This window comes from Mytilus galloprovincialis, chromosome 2 (assembly GCF_965363235.1).
Source record: "Mytilus galloprovincialis chromosome 2, xbMytGall1.hap1.1, whole genome shotgun sequence".
NCBI lineage: Eukaryota > Metazoa > Mollusca > Bivalvia > Mytilida > Mytilidae > Mytilus > Mytilus galloprovincialis.
In genome coordinates this window covers 24867633-24888673 of record NC_134839.1, presented here as the reverse complement: position 1 = coordinate 24888673, position 21041 = coordinate 24867633, and the positions used below count along the sequence as shown (strand labels likewise).

The window sequence follows — 21041 nt, the reverse complement described above, 5'->3', positions numbered from 1 at the left end:
ACACGTCAGGAAAAAAATCTAAATAACAAATGATCAAAACGTTAACAATATTTAATTTAAAAAATCTATTCTTTTCTTCAGATTTTCCTATAAATCAACATATACATGTAATTAAAAACATCATTTGAAGAACCCCACACATATTTTAAATGCACCACAAAACGTGTTAATTATGAAATAATTTGGTGTGGACATAAATTGATTTAAAATGAAACGTCAATCAACTTCTATTTAAAACAATTAACTGACGTACGAATTCATGTCCTCATTAGCATAACTTTACATAAGTAATAAGTACACTTCCCTCTTTCTTACAATAACACTAGGTAGTTCCAGGAGTAAATAACAAATTAAACAGGTATGATAGTTTAAAAATTGATTATGTTTTCTCTTACTGTTATATATTCCTGAGAAATCTGCAACACGTTATATTACTTTCTTAATTTACGTAAAGTTATGTCCAGTGACGGATTATATGGACTTGAGATCCTGTTGAAACTGACTCCTCTTGCCGAGTGCTTTTATACACCAATTGTGTGGCAAAGCTTAAAGGGGAAAGGATCCATTTATTCTGAAAAGTCTCAAATACAGGATTCGTACCACTGATACATAGTAATTAAAATACCGTTTAGAGAAACCGAGAAGGTGTGATTTTTTTTCTCCATCGGAACTGAGAATATATGAGCAAATGTGTCACTATTTGAAGTATTACCTGAAATCGTGTCATTCTTAATTTTTTTAATCCTAAATGTGACAAAGATATTAATATGAAAATCCCATTACGATGATACATGAATTCAAATGACATACAAGTAACCGATGATTATTACACCTATTGACAGGAAGAAAATTTAGTAGACTTTTTACCGAAAGACGTGCACATTTTGATTTAAAATTCAATTTCCTTGTACTGGAAGTAATAAAGCAGTATGACATATGCACTTGCTGTGCAACTCATTGTGTCATATTAAAACAACGTCTTTGGTTCTGTTTTAGAGAATTTAATTGTCGGACTAGATTAGATTGATTTTACTACCACTAAGTGAAGGTTGGTTGAATTTTGGTAAGGACTGACTTAGATTAGTTTTTTTTATTAACATTGAGTTTTGTTAATCATAATTTGACTACGATGCTATTTTCCCATATTATATGATCATTTATCATATCGGATGAAAGGAAATACTAACTTTTATCATTACATATACCAATAGATGTCTCAAAGACAGCAGGAAATATTTTTCATCTCTGACTACTAATGATGACGTCGTTTAATTTTTAAATCTCATTACAATACAGATACTGTCTTTTAGATTTTCTTACACGGATCTGACAACTGTCTGTTCTGGTAATTGTTACACCCACCAATGAAAGTTCAATTTTTGAAAGTGTGTATTAATTTTGACAAAACCAGAGGATCTCGAAAGGTCTGTAAAACAGAAAGTAGAATGAAGTGTTTTCAGACCCGTGTAAGAATTCTGAAAAGCTTGGACACAGGATTCTATTTTAATCAGATTATTAGTTTTCATTTTTCTTATTTAGTATTACACACTTTTCTGTCGGCTTGTTATACTTCAGACGCATTATGTAAGACAAATCAAAATCTGTTGTACATGGTTGCAAAATCCATTGGTTTGTACTACTAATCCGAACAAGAGACAAACATCTGCTGTTCATGATAGTAAACATAATTGTTTTTTTCAAAAGGCAATCTGGAACATATAATCTTTTGTATTTGCCGTAGATCTCGCTATTATGAAGTATGTATAGTTGTCCTTTGTTTCGTTTATTTAATGATATGCTTATCCTCCTAAAACTGGATCTAAAATATTCAATTTAAGGTTTGCTTCCTTTTAGTGACGTCCATATTATGCCGTTTTTGCTAATATCGATAACACTAGTTGTGTGAATCCACGATCGTGCTTTCGATAAAAATGTATTTATTACAAAAATAAATTATCTGTTTATTCGTAAAAAAATATTTTACAATTCAAAATCATGTGAACCTGTATTCCTTCGGCTTTGCCACCCTCAATGTACGCCTAAGCAGAAGTTCGGTTACGTTAAGCATGCCCAGTTATTGAAAAGAAAAAAAAAATGTTAAAATTCAAAAGCGAAACAAAGGAGTTACCGGGAAGAACCGTTTAGTTGACTTGTTCATACAAATTAAACGACGATGTACATATTTCTTTTAACTATGACATGAATCAAACACACCTATGAACATTATAATTGTACGATTGCACGTGCTTGTTTGTGAATTTATTTTTGTTTCATGTTTATATCAGATTATGTAACTATCGACATTCACACATATATGCATTCCTCGGGGTTTTCTAGATGGTTGATTTAAATGGTGTCTAGTCTATAATACACACGAAATTCTTAAAAATTGTAACGAGTCCATGAACTTTAAATTGTTTCTTTGGGCAAACAATTTTATTGGTTAATCAAATATAGGAATTTGTGTCACATCGATGAAAATGAGTTAGCCCGCTTTTCAACTACTTATTTTCATAATCAACATTAGGTTTAATGCAAGGATATCGAATCATACCGCATCTATTCCTGTCATTATCCATTTATCAATTGTTGATTAACGCCTTGGTTTGTATATACCTGTTTGTATGCAGACATAAATTGTTAACGTGTTCGTTCATTACTATCTACATTTTTGGAAGTCATTTTACTATTGTTTTTGGTGCAATATGACTTATACTTCGATTATATTATTAAAAATGTTAATGTGAATGCAGGGACGTTCTAGAAAGTCCCTGGGTGTATGTGAGCAATATTGTACAGTTTATATTTTTTAACATGATTTTATTTGCTAGTGACCATTTTTTTTTTATTTCAGATATCTGCATGGTTTCAGCAAAATGAATATTTTAACTAAATTAACAATTTTTATGCTTATGTGCTATGGTAAGTCTTGTTTTGATTCATATGTGTTGAATTAATCCTCACATCAATTAGGTTATTTTCTCTTTCTCGAATTAAAGTTGATGGATTGCATATGCCCTTATTGATAAATGAATGAACTACTCATGCAGCTTTTAAGTTAACTGTTGGATCTCATTAAAAAAAAAAACATTTAGTTTGTGTGTTTTTGAATGATGACAAAACATTGTTTGTAGTTCGAGGACACCAACTAGTTTTGATTTGGAGCTTTACATAACAATATGGCGAAAAACAAAACACAGATGTTCTGTACATAACATGCAAGCAAAATAATTGTTTTTGTGACAGTTGCTCCCGGAGATACTTGATGCATACATATGATTTTTAATTTTAGTTTCTTGTGTATAATTCGAAGTTTAGTATGACGTCCATTATCACTGAACTAGTATACACATTTGTTTAGGGGCCAGCTGAAGGACGCCTCCGGGTGCGGGAGTTTCTCGCTACTTTGAAAACCCATTGGTGGCCTTCGGATGTTGTTTGCTCTATGGTCGGATTGTTGTTGCTTTGACACATTCCCCATTCCCTTTCTCAATTTTATAGTAGGATAAGGTTTTAAACATGTGAATGCATCTGGTCTGTTCAGAGTGGTGGAGTTTCCGAATGTGTTGACATCAACGGTTATACAAAATAAGCAGATACGGTATGCTAACCAATAGGACAACTATCTACTAGAGACCATATGAAGAGAATGTAAACAGCTATAGAACAATATACAGTCGTCAACATTGAGCAATAGTTTGTTTTAATGTGTACTTTGGCTACTTGAACTAATATCAGTTAACACATTTTACAACTGTCTTTACGCAACATCTTTTGAATTTGTATGGTCAAATTGGTGATTTTTTCCTAATTATTATGATTTTAAGTACGGACATTCAATGTTATATCTTTAACATAAGAATTGATATTTTAATTATTTTCTTTAGTATCAGCAAAATATAACTGTAAGATGGACGGTTGTCAAAATGGCGGGAAATGTACATACTTTGGAAACTGTGAATGTGCACATGGTTACGTTGGATACGACTGTGGTGTTCAGATGGGTATGTGTAAAATTAAAATAGGCATATATTTTGTCAGTTTAAGCAGTTCAAATAAACAAATTTAAAGTTCTGATCAATAGAAATTCACATATTTACTTTGTACCACAGTATTTCACACCCTGTTTCTAATATCACAATATTTTTTTTATAAATGTTGATATTCTCAATAAAGCAAACAAGTGTAATGCTATAAATCTTTCTATTATGTCTTAACAGACTAATTAAAGGTTGTTGTGAAATTATTACTTTTTGTCTTTACTGCTTCTTTTATTTACAGTTTTAAACATTTGCATAAATTGTTTTCTGATTAGAAATTCTTAAGATATTTTATTTTGAACAGCTAACAAGGTCAGACATGCACTGTAAATGACGTTTATGTTGGATTATACTCGGAAATACATCGACCAAAATGTGCATGTAGGCAAAACAAAAATGATTTCTATATCAAATGTTCAACATAAGAAATTTTTATTTAATGATTTATACGCTCTTTTGTTGTAGCTTTAAGAAGTTTTGGACCTAGTTGTACGATTAAGTGCTTGAACGGGGGCACGTGTTTCAACACTAACATGTGTTACTGTACAGAGTCATTCCACGGAAATCGTTGTCAATATCAAAAAGGTAAGTATAAACATAACCCGTTACCGTCCAACCATTTGAATACTGTCATACAAGTGAGAGGTTTAGCTAGCTATAAAACCAGGTTTAATTCACCACTTTCTACAGAAGAAAATGCCTGCACCAAGTCAGGAATATGACAGTTGTTATCCATTCGTTTGATGGGTTCGAACTTTTGATTTTGCCATTTGATTAGGAACTTTTCGTTTTGAATTTTCCTCGGAGTTCTGGATTTTTGTGTATCGACCGTCTAATTGTTTTAAATACCGAAAAAAAATTTTTTGGAACGGATAGCAGGAACAAATCTGTTTAGCTATATATAGTTTAGTTTAAACATATTTATTTATAGTGGATTGGGAAACAAGTTTTGCAACTTATATAAATCCCTTTCCACTTTGCGGGTGCGAGTGCTGCCTTGTAGCGGCATTAGCCTACTCTTTTTCGAAATCTACAAGGGTGTCTTTAACGTGCAAGAGATATGGCTCTCTCTTAACACGGGTCAGCCATTTATCGTCCCCGTCCGACGGACTATCATCGTTTCCTCAAGACCATACTCGCGAATGGTGTCAAGGGAGAGCCGAAAATTGAGTTCCTGAAATTTTCATCCCAAACGGGAATCGAACCAGGAACCTTTGTGTTAGTAGTCCGATGCACTAACCACTACACCACGGCTCTCATAGCTATATATAGGAAAAGGGTTTAAGAATAACACAATCTGAAATGACCGGTGTAATTTCAACCATACCTCAAAAGCTTTCATTCATTCTCTTAGGGGTTATGTATTGAGATTTATGGTTGTTTGCTTCCCCCGGAGATCCCTGCCCCCCTTTTTCTGTTTTTGTTTCGATTGAAATTCTTACTTCAGTAGAAAGATTATAAACCAGTATAAACAATTAACTGATCTACCAAAACATATATAGTTTGTACTGATAATTCCCTTAACTGTTATAGAAAATATCCAATGTGGATTGGAAGGAATACAGATTACTATTATGACATCAACAAAATTCCAAGGGGAGGTTACAACAAAACCTAACAGCACAGGATGTCAGTTTACAAACTTCAGGGCTTCGAACGCCACTTTACTACGATCATACAGACTGATAACTCCATTATCACTTCAAACAACAAACCCATGTCACAGAGCAATAAACAGAACGGTTACTGTAAGTATATAATCGGTTAAAAAACAAATACAGAATTAAAATTGAAAATTACAATGACTTCTGGAATCTGTTCTTTTGTTAAAATCAACGTGAGAGGAACATTTTTATTTACAGTTTTTAAAGAAAAAAGTGTTGTACAAACATAATCATATCGTTTGTTCTCGCAATCTTGTGTTCGTTTTTTAAATCGAAGACTTACAAATTAAAATAAAGCGGGTGCTGGATTTTCTGGCTACATTGAAGACCCATTGGTGGCCTTCGGCTGTTGTCTGCTCTATGGTTGGGTTGTTGTCGCTTTGACACATTCCCCATTTCCATTCTCAATTTTATTTTTAGATTTGTTCTACTTATCCATATATAGGTATACGCTTCGTGGTTTTGAACTTAGCTTTTTTGGTGTATTCCTTGGTTTTATAGCTCGATTTAGCTTTGGAATGAATCTATTGAGCGTATTGTTATGATATTTGATTGTTCGAAAAATCTCTTTTTCAAATAATAGTTGCACATGTACAGTCAAGTTTTAAAGTAAAACTATGTGTGAGTTTCACCAGTAATTATGAAACACATTTTTACATGAGAAATAAAAAAAAAAAACACACTGTATGGGTCAGTTTGTGGGATTTATAAAAATTGACAACGACGTCGTGAGAAATCTCATTAAAGACTTTTCGTCTTCAGCAGACACATCAGAAGCGCTAGAATAAAAAAAGTGAGAAGGCAAAAAGGTACTCATTTTAAGAGCAAGTAAAATGACAGTTACTAGTAATGTATAAACGCTTATGTTATGATTCCCGTGTGCATAACATGTGTATCTAAAATAACCATCATCCAATACACTTGATACCACAATTTTTGAAAAGACAATAATCCAATACAGTAGGAGAGTATACACACAAAGGGGCATTTAAAACACATATAAAACAGAATGTGATCGATGTTGGTCGAGGGAATTGTAACCTTAGTTTATGTACAATTACACTATCTTGAAAATAAGATTTTACAGATGAAAATTTGAATGATGTAGACGCAAATGCTACTGGACGGAAGGAATGATGAGGGACTCGATGGCAAAAATACTGAACTTTGAGGAAAATTCAAACGATAGGTCCCTTATCAAATGGCAAAATCAAATGACAAAAGACATCAAACGAATGGACAACAACTGTCATATTCCTGACTTTGTACAGACATTTTCTTATGTAGAAAATGGTAGATTGAACCCGGTTCCATAGCTAGCTAAACCTCTCACTTGTCGTTGTGATAACAAAAATAATACAGAAACTTGACCCATACATCGTAGTTAATTAATATATTTTTAGTATGTTTACAAAATATTGAGCATAACACAAACTATTTGACTTCAGATTTCATACAAAATTTGATTGTCATGACGTTCCCATTCAAATTAAATGATTTAAACAATTGCAATCAGCATAGAACCAAATCGACAATGACCAGAATTTTATGATCAATTAAAAAAAATATATAGCCAAAGCAAACTTAAGCCATGATCACGAAAAAACGTTCATGGAAAAAGTGAATCTGCGGGAATCATCAATATCAATCAATAGGTACACAGAAAATTTCGTTTGATATTATATTGCAGATGAAATGAAATGATATGGAACTTAATTTTGAATTGCACCAATGTCATATGAAAACCTTTTATTCTAAACGAGCAGACATTAATCGATAATACCAAACAGAATATGCAGTTAAAGACACTTGAACAGATAAAAAATTTGAAGCAAATAAAACATTTCAAATCGTTGCAATTTGAAAATAAGTATACTGATATGATTGAAATGAAATAGGAAAAATCTTCACCAAACGTCATGGATAGACAGTCTTAGTCTACCAAAATCAATAAATTATCGTTAGCATAATATTGCTTCGGAATAACATTGCTATTACAACCTCGTGACTTTAAAAGACTAACAACTGTCTAAATTTTGAAAACTACTTCAATATATTACAGAATGTTGCTACCGTTTGCAGATTAAGAATTTTATTTGATTCTGGTGTTTTGGCGATGACTTTGTTATATTTGGAATGTTTTGTCATGAATTAAAGTATGATTTATGTTTTGTTTTGCAAACAGACCAACTTTTTCAATTTTTAATATCTTTAAAACAATATACAAAATTCTTCCGTTTGAATTAGGCCATTGCAATTGCGCGGATGAAATCATCGGAGACTGAATGTAAACCACCAACAGTACCGAAAAATAAGTAATATAATTACATAAAGGAAATTATTCTTCAATGCCAGTGAAAAGACAAGATAGAATTTTGAGATCCCCCTAATGTCGTACTAGTCTTACTCACGTGTTTTGGATTATTTCGATTTATGTTAAAAAAATTCGGTTTGAAGTTTAGTTAAGTTATTATTACAATCGCAACTTCTTGATTTTTTTTTATACAAAAATACTCACAGAAAAATTATTTTCAGGAGAAATGAACAAAATACTTTTTAATTGCAGCCTGATAAAGTGACATATTCCATAGATGTAGCCGTCTCAGAGAAGGAAGGAGTATACAACCCTCTGAGAGATAGAATTGTCAACTTTAAATGTGTTTATCCAAGAAGGTAATATAGTTAGAACAGTGATGAATCACCAAACCACAAATTATAATGATAATTTATTACTTACAATTTTAATGAACATATATAGAATAATTAATTGATGTTAATTTTCTCTGTTGTCGTGTTGAATTTTTTTTTTAATGCTACATTTTGACATAATTCCCCATAAAGTTTCTAATTTATAAACAAAAATGCCCCCTAAACCTCAGCTAACTAATCAAATCCAAATCGAAAGACATTCTAATTTCTACTGTCTCGATTGAAATGACTTATTTTTATATAAATATAGGAAGATGTTGTATAAATATAAGCCAATGTATACTTTTCCTATACAAAATAGTTACACCCGCCGATTACATTCTTCAACATTCATATATGTATTGAATTCCTTACAAAAGGTAATTTCAATATGAATTTAATCTATAACTATTGGGGATATTCCTGAAATTAACATTATATAGTCGAACCATCTGATTTCAGGCAACTTTATCTTAGATTTACTTCATTTCAATTTCAACATCGTATATGTCTCTAGCATCACTGGAGAGACATCGATTGTCAAAATGCGTTTCGGGTGCAGGAAAAATGCTACCGTTTATGTTATTAAAAATTTTCATTGAAAATATGAATACAATTGGATATCTTAAAAGATTGACCAACAAATGTATGTTTAATGACAATAAATTTGCACCAACTTTCAGAGCTTTTGCTGAAAAAGTAATCGCAGAGTCACATATGGTTTCCAAAACAAAAGGAAAATCATTTTCCGTCCAAGTTGAGCAAGCAAAAATCAAATTTTCACATTGGAATATTTTAGAACTACAATGCCTTTGTACTATTTAATATCAGTTTTTGATAACCATATCATTTGTAGTGCAATGTGAACATAATTATTCACATTGCATAAATTTTTAAATTCAAACTTGAAGAAAAAAATATCCCTTTTCCTAAAATTGTGATTGCCTGACTTACTTAGACGCTCATATAAAGTACTATTTTCGCGTATTGTTTACAGAATAGGTGAAGGTTCAACACAAGATAATACACAGTCATATACTCCAGTGGAACTACTTTATCTGGATACTAGGCTGCAGCCTCTTACACAAGGAGTTCAAGAAGGGGATGTCTTCTATATAGATTTTGCACCTACCACAGAATCAGGTGAAATAAGTACAAATAAAGTGTAATTTGCAACATTGTCAACGACTGTATATAGAATTTCAGTAATGAATTATCAACTTTGTTTAATTGTTAATATACAGAAGAAAAATCCCTAACCTGCTTATTAAACTGAAAAAATACTTGAGGGATACAATTTTTAAGAAAAAAAAAGAATGCTCTTTAATTCATATCTAAATCTTTTATATATCAAATTTTTCATGCAAAACAGGAAATATATATGAACCTGGTAGCTATTGCTATTATCAACGTAAGTTACAAAACAAAGTTAAAGGTAATCTACTACTGTTTTTTCGTCGTTTTTCGTTTATTGTCATGGCATTGTCAGTTTGTTTTCGGCTATAGAGTTTGAATGGTGTGCATTTGTATAAATCTGTAATCATATCTGCTATGCTTTATTCGTAAAAATTTGAAACCATAATGTTTATGTTATGTATAACATATAAAATAACCAAACATGAGGCAGCATCTAATACCATATACATAGTAGTAGCCAGTGCTTCGGTATCGGCATACTATAAAGTTATAACTTTGACTCATTTTGATTGTAGATTTTTAGATAACAAATTATGATACTGTATTTTATTTTAAACTAGGTAAGGCAAAGTTCCAGTTTTTGTTTGATTTTTGAATGTTGTAATTTTTCAAATTGGCAATCACAGCTTGGTCTCTAAGACTTTGACTGAAGGATGTGTTTACAAGACCATTTTTATAATACAAATGTATTAGAGATTACATTTAAAAACAATGATGCTGTTTTCAAGCTTGAATATGACAAATCAAATGTATTGGTAGCATCATCTCACGGATGCTTCACGATTGAGTATAAATAACAACTGGAACATTATTGTATCCGGGTTTGTCTTTACTTGGTGACTTTTTAATCTTATATTTTTCATCTATTTATATGTTTGCACTTACAAATGACTTATTGAAATGCGCACCTGGCTGAAGCAGCAATATTTGTACCGTTTGTGTTGTAACATGTTACCATTTCATTATATTTTCCTGTTGAAATTATCAATAACGATTATAATTACGTCTTTAAGGAACAAATGGATTACAAGTAATTAGTATGGAAGCATTTAGTGTACACAATGGTAAAGTCACCACATTCAAGATGATTGAAAAAGGGTATGTCAACAATTTACTTCTTTATTTGTAGATCTGAATAAATCATGAAATAGAATAATTCTAAAAAATATATTATCATAGTCTTCTGGGAGACCATATCATTTTGGCATTGGCAACCAAATAAAAGACGGAGACTTCCTTCAGTTTATGTATGAAAAGTCGCCAGAAATCTTTAAAATAACCTACATCGGGTTGTATAAATCTAAATTTCAAAAAGAATTAAGGTAGTTTTTGTGCTTTTATTTGCATGATTCTCAAACATTACTTGATATCTAGATAAGAGGTAATGTAGATTATTTCGATCATCATACCAACTTGTGAACAGAAAATTACTGTTAATTTATTACAAGGTAATTAAGTGAGTTTTTTGTTTTATATTTTTAATTTAATAAGAAATGCACATTTGTACGCTGAGGGATTGACCGTGAACAAACATTAAAACAAGACAAAGCAAATAATTAAAATATTAAAGCATAGAAAGTAATAACAAGACTCTTCAGTGTAAACGACTTTTAATGACTGATACAACAAGCCCCAAGATATTAAATGATTAGCAAGGTAGTTCAAGCCAGTTATTACTAAGATAGGTGACATAAATATAACTTTATGCATGTGCCATGAATAATTAGACAATAGTTTTTAAAAATCGCTTCATTCCTTAAACAACTGTTTTAAAATGAATTTGTCTATGATGAACATATCTGAGCATATCAAATATCGCATAACGTGTTCACCCCAACCTCATTTTTGTGCCTGTCCAAGTTCAGAAACCTGCAGCCTTTTTAAGTCTTGTGTGTTTTAATTTTGGTTCATTTATATGTTTCCAAGTTACGCGTGTCATCCATTTCGCTGAACTAGTATACATCATTGTTTAGAGGCCAGCCGGAGCCTACCTCCTGGTGTGGGATTTTCTCGCTGTAAGCAGACCCATTAGTGGGTTGTTGCGTGTTTGACGCATTCCACGTTTTCATTATCGCTTATTTGTTAATTTTTATTTGAAAAGGTATTATAAAGAACTGAAATACTTATTTAAGGTACTGTAAGGCATAAAAACCGTTTCATTTTAATTATAGTTAGATCATAAGATCATTTAGTATACTATATATAAATATATATATATATATATATATATATATAATAAAAACTATAACGCAAATTCCCATACGTTTCGGCCATTACGGCCTTGTTCATTGGAATAAATTACAACATTGAAGCAACAATTACATTGCTTGGATACATTACGTTATAATAACTTCTACGACGTTCATTTGCCGCGTTTTTCGCTTTTTTAATATAAATATTTTTATTATCGTTCATACATTGTGTTGAGTCCTTCAGGTTCTAAAGTTTTTAATTTTTTATCCATAAGGCCTCTTTGGTTTTTCTGTAAGTTTCTGTCCCAAATACTCTTTCTGTGGCGGTAACTTTTAAATTTGTCATTGAATGATTGTTCTGAATGGAATGGTTAGCTACTGGATCTTCTGTTTTCTGTGTTCGTATTTTTGAAAAGTTCAATAGCATTCGTTGATATAGTTTATTACCCGTTTGTCCTTTTTTCACATCTTGTACAATTAATTGCATATACCACGCCTACGGTTTTACAATTTATTTGTCCCTGAATACCGGCAAAGAATATACCATTCAGGGACAAATAAATTGTAAAACCGTAGGCGTGGTATATGCAATTAATTGTACAAAATGTGAAAAAGTTATATATGTAGGACAAACGTGTGATACACTATATCAACGAATGCTATTGAACTTTTCAAAAATACGAACACAGAAAACAGAAGATCCAGTAGCCAACCATTTCATTCAGAACAATCTTTCATTAACAAATTTAAAAGTTACCGCCATAGAAAGAGTATTTGGGACAGAAACTTACAGAAAAACCAAAGAAGCCTTTTGGATAAAAAATTAAAAACTTTAGAACCTGAAGGACTCAACACAATGTATGAACGATAATAAAAATATTTATATTAAAAAAGCGAAAAACGCGACAAATGAACGTCATAGAAGTTATTATAACGTAATGTATCCAAGCAATGTAATTGTTGTTTCAATGTTGTAATTTATTCCAATGAAGAAGGCCGTAGTGGCCGAAACGTATGGGAATTTGTGTTATAGTTTTTATTATACAATCATTCAGAGACTTTACATATATATATATATATATATATATATATATATATATATATATATATATATATATATATATATATATATATAAACGAGTCTAAATTGAAAACTACGTTCAAACCTATGATTGCGTTTGATAAAAACCGCGATTTCTATACGTGTTCATGTAAAAAAAAATCGTTGTAGAAGGGTCTAAAAACAGCACAAACAACATTTTCCAAAAGACCAAAAAAAGTGAAAAAGTATATTTAAAATAAACGCATTTGACTAACAGGTCGAACAACTGATGTTCTTTAACCCTGCTGACTGCCATTGGCGATTGCCAAATAAAATTGATCACAAGATGTAACAAAATGGATCTTAATATAAATTTAATACTAAACAGAAAAAAAATTATCTTGTGGCCACGATGTTATGCCGGCCCACAAACATACGGTGTCAATATTTTTTTAGTACACCAGATCCGGATTTCGACAATAAATGTCTCTTCAGTGATGTTAGGGATCGAAACGGTATTTGGAAGGCCATATAAAAAGTACCCTCATTTTAAGAAAAGTACCCTCATATTTAGATAAACTCTTGAATTTTAAGAGTCAATATAGGATGAACGGATCATATAAACCGGAGGAAAAATATATGATACAAGCCCAAACGAAAAAATATAAACTAGACTAGAGTCTAAATTGAAAACTACGTTCAAACCTATGATTGCATATATATAAAACTCGTCTAAACATCAACCCAACAATGTTAAATCTGTGAATTTGCTCTCCCAAATTTTTTGTTCTTCCCTCGCCGGGATTCGAACCCATGCTACTGAGATATCGTGACACCAAATCGCCTGCACTGTAACCGACGCGCTAGACCACAGGACCACCTGGGCTTCATAAAAAGAAGCTTTCGATGGCCGGGTGTTACCTTTCCACTTCAGTTTTAATGTAGCGTCGCACTACAGTCCATGATATATAAGGCATGAAGATGTTATTTTTACAGATCAACTAAATTATCTATAGTAAAGGATCCTATAAATTATGTAAGATACAGTCACAGAAATAATTATATTTATAAGTACGTCTGAACCAGTGACAACTCTACAACAGATTTATCCATCGGATCACCAGCAGTGATGGTGATACATGGCTGTGTACATTCTGTATATACAACTCGCGTACCAAACAATGTTAGATCTGAAAATTTGTTTTCGCAAATTTTTTGTTCTTCCCTCGCCGGGATTCGAACCCATGCAATATATCTACAACGAAATTTGTTTTACATGCACACGTATAAAAATTGCGGTTTTTATCCAACGCAATCATAGGTTTGAACGTAGTTTTCAATTTAGACTCGTTTATATTTTTTCGTTTGGGCTTGTATCATATTTTCCCTCGGGTTGATATGATCCGTTCATCCTACGTTGACTCTTAAAATTCAAGAGTCTGTCTAAAAATGAAGGTACTTTTTCTGAAAATGAGGGTACTTTTTATATGGCCTTCCAAATACCGTTTCGATCCCTAACATCACTGAAGAGACATTTACTGTCGAAATCCGGATCTGGTGTACTAAAAAAATATTGACACCGTATGTTTGTGGCATAACATCGTGGCCACAAGTTAAAAATTTTTTCTGTTTAGTATTAAATTTATATTAAGATCCATTTTGTTCCATCTTGTGATCAATTTTATTTGGCAATCGCCAATGGCAGTCAGCAGGGTTAAAGAACATCAGTTGTTCGACCTGTTGGTCAAATGCGTTTATTTTAAATTTACTTTTTCACTTTTTTGGTCTTTTGGAAAATGTTGTTTGTGCTGTTTTTAGACCCTTCTACAGCGAAATTTGTTTTACACGCACACGTATAAAAATTGCGGTTTTTATCCAACACATTCATAGGTTTGAACGTAGTTTTCAATTTAGACTCTAGTCTAGTTTATATTTTTTCGTTTGGGCTTGTGTCATATTTTCCCTCCGGTTATATGATCCGTTCATGCTACATTGACTCTTAAAATTCAAGAGTCTATCGAAAAATGAGGGTACTTTTTCTAACAAGAGGCTCTCGAGAGCCTGAATCGCTCACCTGGTAAACAATGCCTTATTGAACATATTGAACCATGCCAGGCAAACATGTACAGCTAACAATTCTTCAATATTACAAATATATATGACTTACTGTTTATAAATAAAGAAAATGAGACCAAAACACAAACACTTAAAACTTAGCAATGGACTGTGAAAATGAGGTCAACTTCAAATAAAACCTGCGTAACCGACATATAGATCATAAAATATTTTCATACACCAAATATAGTTGACCTAATGCATAAAGTATTAAAAAAAATTGAAAAAAAACTACAAGAGGTGAAATGTACAATCTGCTCAGTTTTCCCATAAGGGGCATGCTCAGTTTTTCTGTTTTTTAGGGAGGACAGACTCCTCAGGCTCATTTTCAATAGTATTCCCACAAGGGGCATTTGTTTTTCTGTTTTTATAAATGAGGGCAGACTCCTCCTCTCTGTCATCTACTGAGTGTTGGTCACCAGTCTTCGTCATTTGACCCCTATGTTCTATTTAAAGTAAGGGCGGCCATGTTTTTTGACGGATAAAAAAATCGAAGCACACACTTTGTTCAGGATAATCTAAGGAACTATCATGCTAAGTTTCACCCAAATCCATTCAGTAGTTTCAGAGGAGAAGATTTTTTAAAGTTAGCAAATATGATGAACAAATTGTGAAAAATTGTCATTAAAGGACATTTACCCCTTAAGGGGTCAATTGACAATTTTGGTCATATTAACCTATTTGTAGATCTTACTTTGCTGATCATTTTTGCTGTTTACAGTTTATCTTTATCTATAATGATATTCAAGATAATGACCAAAAACTGCAAAATTTCCTTAAAATTACCAATTAAGTGGCAGCAACCCAACAATGGTTTGTTTGATTCATCTGAAAATTTCTGGGCTGATAGATCTTGACCTAATGAACATTTTTACCCCAGTCAGATTTGCTCTAAATGCTTCCGTTTTTGAGATATAAGCCAAAAACTGCATTTGACCCCTATGTTCTATTTTAAGTAACGGCGGCCATGTTTTTTGACGGATCAAAAATCGAAGCACACACTTTGTGCAGGATAATCTAAGGAACAATCATTTTAAGTTTCATTCAAATCCATTCAGTAGTTTCAGAGGAGAAGATGTTTGAAAAATTGTTAACGACGACAGACGACGACGACGACGACGACGGACGCCAAGTGATGAGAAAAGCTCACATGGCCTTTTAGGCCAGGTGAGCTAAAAATGAGGGTACTTTCATATGGCCTTCCAAATACCGCTTCGATCCCTAACATCACTGAAGAGACATTTATTGTCGAAATCCGGATCTGGTGTACTAAAAAATTATTAACACCGTATGTTTGTGGCATAACATCGTGGCCAAAAGTTAAAAAAAAATTCTGTTTAGTATTAAATTTATATTAAGATCCATTTTGTTACATCTTGTGATCAATTTTATTTGGCAATCGCCAATGGCAGTCAGCAGGGTTAAAGAACATCAGTTGTTCGACCTGTTGGTCAAATGCGTTTATTTTAAATTTACTTTTTCACTTTTTTGGTCTTTTGGAAAATGTTGTTTGTGCTGTTTTTAGACCCTTCTACAGCGAAATTTGTTTTACACGCACACGTATAAAAATTGCGGTTTTTATCCAACACATTCATAGGTTTGAACGTAGTTTTCAATTTAGACTCTAGTCTAGTTTATATTTTTTCGTTTGGGCTTGTGTCATATTTTCCCTCCGGTTATATGATCCGTTCATGCTACATTGACTCTTAAAATTCAAGAGTCTATCGAAAAATGAGGGTACTTTTTCTAACAAGAGGCTCTCGAGAGCCTGAATCGCTCACCTGGTAAACAATGCCTTATTGAACATATTGAACCATGCCAGGCAAACATGTACAGCTAACAATTCTTCAATATTACAAATATATATGACTTACTGTTTATAAATAAAACATTTTGAAGATGATTGATTGCAATCGTTTACATCTGCTGGAATTTAATTATTTGATTTTCATATGAGAACTGTTTTGTAATTTATAAATATATATAAGTCAAATGCTTTTTGTTTAAATTTACTTTTTCACTTTTTTGGTCTTTTGGAAAATGTTGTTTGTGCTGTTTTTAGACCCTTCTACAACGAAATTTGTTTTACATGCACACGTATAAAAATTGCGGTTTTTATCCAACGCAATCATAGGTTTGAACGTAGTTTTCAATTTAGACTCGTATATATATATATATATATATATCCATAAGACCAAAAAGTGAAAAAGTATATTTAAACAAAAAGCATTTGACTTATATATATTTATAAATTACAAAACAGTTCTCATATGAAAATCAAATAATTAAATTCCAGCAGATGTAAACGATTGCAATCAATCATCTTCAAAATGTATATATTAAATCTTTGTATTATCAAATAATGAAGTAATGCAACTTTACAAACACATTATATAGTATAAAAATATTGACATTAAAACTGGTTTACCACTATTGTTAATAACGCAATAGGCTAAACTCATTAAAATCATTACGTGAACCGCATCATTAATTTCATTTTTTATATGTTGTTTCATTACATTGCTGTAATATATATGATATATTTAATGATTCGTGATATGAATAATCATTATATGGTACTAGCAATGGTCTTAAGAAATAAAGTTGCATTTTTAAGAAAGGGAAAAGGAGACACAGATATAAATAAATTGAGGGGGTAAGATAAGAGCTATATGTGGACCCTGAAATGAGATATCGAGCCATTTTGTCACTAGTAACAATATATATTAACATTCAAACCGCATTGGTTGAGCGGAAACGGCCTGCAAAAATCTATTTATAATTCATTATCCATTACTCATATATATCCTTAAGTGAACTTGTCTTTTGTCAGATCTAAATGTGATTGTTGTCAACTATGAAAGTTACATATTATACATATTTTGATTCAGAGTTTTTGTGATAAGTGAAATGAATGGTATTAAAAACGTTGGAACTAATTAGTTTGAGTACCTGAAACCTTTCTAACTTATCATACGGTATTGGTCGTTTTCTGTTCAAGAGATAGACTACTTGTGTTGTTAGTTCGTTAAACTGAAATAACATCGTTTTTGGTCTTTGATGCATTGTTGTCTCATAACCAATCCCATCCTGCTTCATATACTTCTTATACAGCAATTTTAATTTGTTTGTGTGTTTTCGTCGTTTTAGATGTATTTTACCGACAGCTGAATCTCGTGTCAAGTCGATGAAACAGGTAGAAGGCACTCGTCCAAATGGAGAAAAAATCCACAAAACAAGAATTGAAATGACCGCTTTTTCATTGTACGGAAACAGCTACCTCCATTTCAACTATGACCTGAAATTTTGTCCTGGAGCTTGCCCTGAGGTAAAATAAAATAACAAATATTCTAGTGTTTGTGTATCTTACAACTTTTATTTCCATGAACAGTTGAAAACAATTGCGTTTTCTTTACAGTATTTAATCCGTCGGACGGGGACGAGAAATGGCTGACCCGTGTTAAGAGAGAGCCATAAAAGACACCCTTGTAGATTTCGAAAAAGAGCAGGCTAATGCCGCTACAAGGCAGCACTCGCACCCGCAAAGTGGAAAGGGATTAATATAAGTTTGCAAAACTTGTTTCCCAATCCACTATTAATAAATATGTTTAAACTAAGTATTTAATCATATTGTGCTTGGTATACCATTGGTAGCATGACAATTAACTAGGTGAAGACCACACACGCGACTGTGCTGCAATATAAATCGAAATATCTAATTAAAAATCACTGGAATATTATTGAGCATTTTACATAAGAATCAGCTCAAATGCTCGTATCAAAACTTTCAAAAAGTCAAAATCAATAACAAAGTTTAAGAGAACTAGACCTAATATACAAAATTAGACCCCCTTGTAAATGCAGAGGCACATCAGTTTATATAGTCATATACTAAGATTGTTTACCTTTTACAAATTGTGACTTGGATGGAAAGTTTTCCCATTGGCACTCATACCACATCTTGTCATATATATATATATATACCGGTATGTTTATTAATTTTTGTTTGAACATGAACTACTGAATTATGATATGGTATTCCGATTTGACATCACAACGCAATTACCTGTTTATGAAAGTAAATGATAGACACCAATGAATTTAAGCATTGGCAATATTAATTTGAGCTACTGAACAATTGTTTTGGCATTATGTAAATAGAAAACATAACATTCCAAAATTCTACCTTTGTGTAAGTTCTTAAAGTTGTTAATGAATTTGTGTAGATAAGTCTTTAATTTTTTAAATAGTGTAGGAGAATTAGTTTCGTTCTCTCGGTTGAGTTTATAAAGACATACGAGTTTTGAATACCACTTAGTGTACTCCACACTCGTTTTTTTTTATTTATCAAACTCGAAATTATAAATAATACAAAAATGATGTTAAGTGGTCAACCGATGTTCCAATCTCATAGTTCGATTTCGAACACAAATCAAGGAAATAAACACACATTTTTTTTTTAAAGAAACTCCATAAGGTACGAGATTATATACGTCTCCTCTTATGCCTGCATTACGCGCCATGCTAATCAACTCTCAATCAAAATTTCACAATTATAAACAGAAAAAAATTGTAAATACACAGATTACGAAACGATAATTTGTTGACAGTGTTTTTTTTTTTTTTATTAAAGACGTACCTTCATTGGAGACAGACATTACTTTGTTATATTCTTCATTCCAGATAAGATGTATCCGACGACAACCAATACAACCAACTCAGCATCAACAACCTTATCATCATTTTGGTGGAGGACCTGGATTGAACATTGTCATTTGATGATTTTGTCTAAAGAAAAGAGATATGATTTGGGAAAAGAAACGCAAAATCTTGATATCACCAGTAGTTGCATTTACTCTTCCAGAATACTACCAAAACGATCTTCGTCTTCTGACATCTACATCACACATCTTTTCATCGTTTCATTTGATCTCATGTCGTCTTACATAATTATATTATGTCTCAATTTTGTCGCCAATAATTCTGCTTTGAAATGGACTTGTAACTGAAAGATGAAGACATATCTTAAAGTATATATACTAGTATAAACGCCGTAAATACATTTAATTAGTATAGCTATGATAACTAGCATTTCTGTCGTGACTGAATTTTACTAATAGTGTTTTTTGTTTAACTTTATGCTCTTTTGTACTACAATATTAGGGTTTAATTCACATTCAACATAATATACGTATAACGTTGATTAAAGGGGTATTTATAATTCTTGCATAAAAAAAGTCCAAAAAAAATAAAATTAAAAAGATACTTAACTGCGAGGAAAATTTAAAACGGAAAGTTCCTAATCAAATGCCAAAACCACAAATATGAACCTCTTTGTTAGAAAAGGCTTTTATTTCTTGCTACACACTTTATGGAGCAGTCATAACTTAAACTCCATGTTTAGTTAAACATTTGCACAAATTCTCAACAATTTATTAAGTGGTATAGAAAACCATTGGAAATATAAAAATTTGAGTTTTTTAAAGAACTCTATCCAAAGTAATAAAAAAATCACTTTGAGCCTAAAAAAAACAATATTGTAAAAAAAAATACACTGAGAACACGCCCATTCAAAAGTGAAGAATAAATGCTCGTTAAAATATTTACCCAAAAAAGGTTTTTTTAAAATGATCATTTCATGTCAATGATGGCAAAATATCTACTAATTTCCTAGACTAGCAGTGCCTACAGAAGATACATAAATTGAGTTATGATGTCATGTTTATTCTGAATCATATCTACAAGTAAAGTTTTGTCGTTTAACTATTTATTATATCTTTTGCTGTATTTCTCGACACTGTAACACAAATAAAATGTAACCCTAACGAAAAATTACCAATGTTTGATTTTGGTACTATTTGTGACAGTTATTTACAGCTTGTCAGTGTATTTCCTATGAAAATACAGTTAGACACTTCACGAAGAACAGTCGTGTTTCTTTTTGGCTAACGGTTCTAAAGTAGATCCTGGTTTATTCTCAATTATGTGTTAAGAGTTTATAGCAACAGTAGAAGGAAAAGAAATAAACTATTTAAAATGCAATGTAAAGATTCTTGTCATTTTGATGTCAATGTTATAGGAAATAAAAACCTATTACAAGTCA

General features: G+C 31.8%; 1 protein-coding gene across 3 annotated transcripts; it reads left to right on the top strand.

Annotated features, from left to right (window-relative positions):
• Positions 1-318: 318 nt before the first annotated feature.
• LOC143063209 (EGF-like domain-containing protein 2) lies at positions 319-21041 on the top strand. Of its 3 annotated transcripts, none has more exons than XM_076235195.1 (10): positions 319-358; positions 2855-2922; positions 3888-4004; positions 4506-4625; positions 5574-5788; positions 8271-8377; positions 9390-9535; positions 10603-10687; positions 18089-18266; positions 19622-21041. In XM_076235195.1, exons 2-10 carry the CDS (start codon positions 2877-2879, stop codon positions 19715-19717), a joined length of 1110 nt encoding a protein of 369 aa, XP_076091310.1. In that variant the 5' UTR covers positions 319-358; positions 2855-2876; the 3' UTR covers positions 19718-21041. The 3 variants fall into 3 exon arrangements, with proteins under 3 accessions (XP_076091310.1, XP_076091309.1, XP_076091311.1); XM_076235194.1 differs by lacking the exon at positions 319-358 and adding an exon at positions 935-1063; XM_076235196.1 differs by lacking the exon at positions 319-358 and adding an exon at positions 1028-1048.

Bases quoted from the DNA above. Each gene is read 5' to 3' on its own strand.
- LOC143063209 (XM_076235195.1), top strand. From the start codon at position 2,877: ATGAATATTTTAACTAAATTAACAATTTTTATGCTTATGTGCTATG. The intron at 2,923-3,887 runs GTAAGTCTTGTT...TATTTTCTTTAG, and splicing joins TTTTATGCTTATGTGCTATG to TATCAGCAAAATATAACTGT. The intron at 5,789-8,270 runs GTAAGTATATAA...TTTTAATTGCAG, and splicing joins CAATAAACAGAACGGTTACT to CCTGATAAAGTGACATATTC.